This window comes from Zophobas morio, unplaced genomic scaffold (assembly GCF_036711695.1).
Source record: "Zophobas morio isolate AGI-343-1 ecotype UQ-CSIRO unplaced genomic scaffold, CSIRO_AGI_Zmor_V1 ptg000054l, whole genome shotgun sequence".
Taxonomy (NCBI): domain Eukaryota; kingdom Metazoa; phylum Arthropoda; class Insecta; order Coleoptera; family Tenebrionidae; genus Zophobas; species Zophobas morio.
Genome location: NW_026972159.1, coordinates 766,894 through 772,893, shown reverse-complemented (window position 1 = coordinate 772,893; position 6,000 = coordinate 766,894). Strand labels below are relative to the sequence as shown.

The window sequence follows — 6,000 nt, the reverse complement described above, 5'->3', positions numbered from 1 at the left end:
ACAAAAAATTCAAGTGAAAGCCTGTAACCAATAAATAAGAAAAATAATATTTGTCTCTTCATTCCAAATTATTCTTGTAAAATGTATATATTTTAATAATGTCGGGTGCTACAGTATTTATCAGATCATTAAAGCCACGTGTACTCCATGCGTTAAAAATTCGAAACTTTTGTTCAGGTGAATCCGCTCCGGGAGGCGGCGAAGGAGGAGGAGAAAAGGTAAGACTGTCACTTTCCCCACGACCCCCTAACCCAGCCGTTCCAGAAAGGACTAATTTTAGGCGCGTATGAAGTAGACAATGATGTGGTATTGACAAAATCAGCACAAAAATATAATGACCACCTAGGAGGAAAATTAATGGAACTCATCAAAAAGTATAGAGGGTCTTCGCCGAAGACAATTACCACTAACCCCAATGTTCTAGAGCCGGAAGAACCGTGAAAAGAGGTAGCGCTAAAGTCTTCAACAATGTCGACAAGGATATTTGGGCGGTGGCCGTAGTGGGCCTGGGGCCCGAGAAGGCCGGCTACAACGAGATGGAGGCAATCGACGAGGGGATGGAGAACGTCCGCAAGGCGGCGGGAGCCGGGACGCAACAGCTGCGCCACCAAGGCGTTGACAGAATTCTAGTGGAGGGTCTAGGGTTCCCTGAACAGGCGGCTGAAGGCAGCGCCCTAGCCCTCTGGAGGTACGCCTTTGACAGCTCTGACATCCACATTGTGACAGCAGCGCTCTCTGATCTTTTCTCAGATACCAAGAGAACAAAATGCGCGAGCACCAGAAGAAGACCCCCACTCTCGAGCTGTACGACGACCAGGACGGCGAGGGCTTCCAGCGCGGCCTCTTCAAGGCCGAGTCCCAGAACCTCGCCCGCCGCCTCTCCGACACCCCCGCCAACCAGATGACGCCGCTCCACTTCGCCCAGGAGACCGTCAACGAGCTGTGCCCCTGCGGCATCAAGGTGCAGGTGCACGACAAGGACTGGATCGAGCAGAAGAAGTTCAGCGCGTTTCTGACGGTGGCGCGCGGCTCCTGCGAGCCGCCCGTGGTCCTCGAGATCTCCTACTGCGGCGGCCCCAACGACCAGAAGCCGATCCTTTTCTGCGGCAAGGGCATCACCTTCGACAGCGGCGGCCTGTGTCTGAAGAAGTGCAAGCACATGGACGTGTACAAGGCGGACATGTGCGGCGCCGCCGCCATCATCTCGGCCATCCGGGCGGCGTCCGCCCTCAGTCTCCCGTTGAACATCGAGGCCGTCATCCCGTTGTGCGAGAACATGCCGAGCGGGATGGCGATGAAGTGCGGGGACGTGGTCATGGGCATGAACGGGAAGTCGATCATGATCACGGACACGGACAACGAGGGGCGGCTGGCGCTGGCGGACGCGATGGTCTACGGACAGAACATGTACAAGCCGAGGCTGGTGATCGACGTGGCGAGCTTGACGCCGGGGGTGCGCTCGGCGCTGGGGTCGGCGGCGAGCGGCGTCTTCAGCAACAGCCAGACCATGTGGTCGCAGGTACCTAAGTTCGCTTTCTTTATCGTGTATCATAAATGTTTGATTCCAGGTGAGGAAGGCGGGGGTGATCACGGGCGACAGGGTGTGGCGTCTGCCCTTGTGGAAATTCTACTCGAAGAAGGTGACTCGGTTCAAATCGCACGACGTGAACAACAAGGGCATCGGGCAGGGTTCGTCTTGTTTGGCGGCGGCGTTCCTCAACGAATTCATTACCTGCGTCGACTGGATTCATTTCGATATCACGGGTGTGGGGTTCAGGAGTAACCATAAGGTTGTTCCTTATTTGACGAAAGGGAGGATGACGGGACGACCAACTAGGACACTGATTCAGCTTCTCTACCAGCTGTCTTGTCCCTCGGAAGGCCAAAGAGAACTATGAATTTTTTCGTAATCCTTTTTTGCTATATGGGATTTAATCCACATTACCTTTAAATTTTACTTGTAATAAATACTTAGGGGAATGTTATGACTTGAATCGCAATCTGGTCAATTGCTCAATCGGTTTTTGGCTTTTATCATAAATCTTGATGGATTTTTTCTTACTCAAAAAAAGTAAAAATAACAACATTCCGAAGATTTCCTAAGTGGACTATTACATTTTTGTTGCAAGTTTTGCTTTATTTTGGAAATTTGTCGTATACCAATTTATTGTTTATTTTATACAACCACTGTCCTGCGCTTACATTATTGTATCAATAAAGTATGAATGATCGACATTGACTCGAGATTTTATTTCGTACCTCACCCACATGAAATATCACAAATTGAATTACTAATAGTACGTCAACTTACAAAAGAAAATAAGCTATATTTTTACCGTGTAAACACCTGTGCTAGATCCACCTTATATTACCCTTTTCAATTAGCGCGCGCTTCACCGCGCATGCTTACTTTAATAATTTAATCAAACCAGTGTCGTCCCCAGTGTTGCCAATGTAGCGATTTTCTCACCAAATCTAGCGATTTCATGCAAACATTTGCGACGCAGAATAAAATGGTTATGAGAACTCTCGGAAATTTTTAATAATGATAATGAAGTAGGTAGGTTGTGGTACTGGTAGAATGAGAATCTGATATTAAAGATCAAAATGAAATGACACTTGACAATAAATTAAGAAAAAAAATGCAATTAACTCTGTTAAACAATTTGTTACATGTAAGATTTGGGTTAAAATGCACGGGCAAGTGTTGTACTAGACTACATATATATACATATATTACCGGACAACGTACTGAAAATATTTGGGATTAGAGTTAGCTATGTTGACGACAAAGGTGAGGAATACATTTTTGTAGTGATATAAAATAACCATTTTTACGAGCATTTAATTTGTTTAATGTTTTGTTATAATGTTTTGTAGGGTTTTTTCAATAAAAATTGTATACCTACGGACAAGTGTATGTACAAGTTTATTTAATGCAAAAAAATTATGTTTAACATAAATTGGTTCATTATTACATGAACAAATTTTTATTTGAAGATAATTGTCTAACAAAGTTATAATTTGAAAGATGTAACATTAAGAGAGAAGAGTAGCTGCTATGCAAACAATAGTATGGACATTATATTTAGCTTTGTTTTTTTCTTAATATACATATTTTTTTTTTAAACAAAATACTTAAAAACAATAAATTTTCGTAGACAAATATGGATTTTGCAATTAAGCTCCGCCCTTCGATCTGGCAAATGAAAAATTCATCACAAATGAGATGAGGGCGGGTGGGTGGGACTTAATTATTGGCTACTTTTTCTTAATATACAGAGTTTTCTTTCAACAACACGAGACTTAAAATATAATCGTAGCTTCAAATTAACCATTTGATATTTTAAGTATTTTATTTTTGAAAGAAGACTATGTATATTACGAAAAAATAAGTCAGTGGATAAGGCCCACCCACCCGCCCCGCTTCCATTGTGATTATTTTTTTTATTCGTCGTGAGACGAGGGGGCGGAGCAGAAGTGCAAAGTTCGTATTTATCAACAAGAAATTACTATGTGAAACATGTGTTAAGTATCGTATAAAGACAACTACACATACCATTAAGAAAATAAAGTCAAAATTAAGCCCCACCCACCCACCCTCATCTCAATTGGGATGAATTTTTCATTCGTTGTTGGATCGAGGGGCGGAGCTTAACTGCAAAATCCATATTTGTCTGAAAAAAATTATAATTTTAAACATGTTTTAGGTATTTTGTTATTAAAATATATACATTTTACAAAATTATATATCTATAAATAGATGTATGTACAAGTATATTTAATGCAAAAAAATATGTTCAACATAAATTGGTTCTTTTTACATAAATCGTATTTGGAAAACATTGTTATTGAAAGATAATTGTTTAACAATATTGTAATTTGAAAGATGTTTCAAGATTAAGGGAGAAGACTAACTGCTATGAAAACAATTGTATGGACATTATGTTTAGTTTTTTTTTTTGTTAATATACGAATTTTTTTTTTATACAACAAAATACTTAAAACATATTTAAAATGATACATTCTTGTAGACAAATATGGATTTTCAATTAAGCTCCGCCCTTCGATCTGACAAATGAAAAATTCGTCACAAATGAGACGAGGGCGGGTGGGTGGGGCTTAATAATTGGCTTCCTTTTTCTTAATATACATAGTTTTCTTTCAACAACACGATATTTAAAACATAATTCTGGCTTCAGATTAACCATTTGATATTTTAAATATTTTATTATTGAAAGAAGATTATGTATATTACGAAAAAAAAGTCAATGGATCCATACTGATTATTTTTTTATTCCTCGTGAGACGGAGGGCAGAGCATAAGTGCCAAGTTCATATTTCTCAACAAGAAATTACTATGTGAAACATGTTTTAAGTATCGTATAAAGGCAACTACACATACCATTAAGAAAATAAAGTCAAAATTAAGCCCCACCCACCCACCCTCATCTCAATTGGGATGAATTTTTCATTCATTTTGGATCGAGGGGCGGAGCTTAACTGCAAAATCCATATTTGTCTACAAAAATTTATAATTGTAAATATGTGTTAGGTATTTTGTTATTAAAATATATACATTTTACAAAATTATGTACCTATATATCGATGTGTGTACAAGTTTATTTAATGATAAAAAAAGATGTTCAATATAAATTGGTTCCTTATTACATACATCGTATTTGGAAAACATTGTTATTGAAAGATAATTGTTTAACAATATTGTAATTTGAAAGATGTTTCAAGATTAAGGGAGAAGACTAACTGCTATGAAAACAATTGTATGGACATTATGTTTAGTTTTTTTTCCCTTAATATACGAATTTTTTTGTTTACAACAAAAAACTTAAAACATATACATTTAAAATGATAAATTCTTGTAGACAAATATGAATTTTCAATTAAGCTTCACCCTTCGATCTGGCAAATGAAAAATTCATCAGAATTGAGATGAGGGCGGGTGGGTGGGGCTTAATCATTGGCTTCCTTTTTCTTAATATACATAGTTTTCTTTCAACAACACGAGACTTAAAAAACATAATTCTAGCTTCAAATTAACCAGTTGATATTTTGAGCATTTTATTATTGAAAGAAGACTATGTATATTAGGAAAAAAAAGTCAATGGATCCACATAGATTATTTTTTTATTCCTCGCGAGACGGAGGGCAGAGCATAAGTGCAAAGTTCATATTTCTCAACAAGAAATTACTATGTGAAATATGTTTTAAGTATCGTATAAAGGCAACTACACATACCATTAAGAAAAAAAGTCAAAATTAAGCCCCACCCACCCACCTTCATCTCAATTGGGATGAATTTTTCATTCGTTGTCGGATCGAGGGGCGGAGCTTAACTGCAAAATCCATATTTGTCTACAAAAATTTATCATTTTGAATATGTTTTAGGTATTTTGTTATTAAAATATATACATTTTACAAAATTATACACCTATATATGTATGTACAAGTTCATTTAATGCAAAAAAAAGATGTTCAATATAAATTGGTTCCTTATTACATACATCGTATTTGGAAAAAATTGTTATTGAAAGATAATTGTTTAACAATATTGTAATTTGAAAGATGTTTCAAGATTAAGGGAGAAGACTAACTGCTATGAAAACAATAGTGTGGCCATTATGGTTAGTCTTTTTTTCTTAATATACGATTTTTTTTACAACAAAATACTTAAAACATATTTAAAATGATAAATTCTTGTAGAGAAATATAGATTTTCAATTAAGCTCCGCCTTTCGATCTGGCAAATGAAAAATTCATCAGAAATGAGATGAGGGTGGGTGGGTGGGGCTTGATCATTGGCTTCCTTTTTCTTAATATACATAGTTGTCTTTCAACAACACGAGACTTAAAACATAATTCTAGCTTAAAATTAATCATTTGATATTTTAAGTATTTTATTATTGAAAGAAGACGATGTACATATTCAAAAATTAAGCCCCACCCACCCCCCCGAGATCAGTTTGATGAATTTTTATTCGT

At 37.6% G+C, this 6,000-nt stretch overlaps 1 protein-coding gene across 1 annotated transcript; it reads left to right on the top strand.

The window, feature by feature from the left end:
* Nucleotides 1-26: 26 nt before the first annotated feature.
* Nucleotides 27-2,239, top strand: LOC135142813 (cytosol aminopeptidase-like). Its single transcript, XM_064074570.1, has 5 exons — nt 27-218; nt 265-374; nt 425-688; nt 751-1,519; nt 1,569-2,239. The coding sequence occupies exons 1-5, from the start codon at nt 99-101 to the stop codon at nt 1,896-1,898; spliced, it is 1,593 nt and encodes a 530-aa protein (XP_063930640.1). The 5' UTR covers nt 27-98; the 3' UTR covers nt 1,899-2,239.
* The last annotated feature ends 3,761 nt before the right edge of the window (nt 2,240-6,000 follow it).

Coding starts and splice junctions, on each gene's coding strand:
- LOC135142813 (XM_064074570.1), top strand. CDS start 99: ATGTCGGGTGCTACAGTATTTATCAGATCATTAAAGCCACGTGTACTC. Junction 219..264: donor GCGAAGGAGGAGGAGAAAAG/GTAAGACTGTCA, acceptor CAGCCGTTCCAG/AAAGGACTAATTTTAGGCGC. Junction 375..424: donor TTAATGGAACTCATCAAAAA/GTATAGAGGGTC, acceptor CCAATGTTCTAG/AGCCGGAAGAACCGTGAAAA.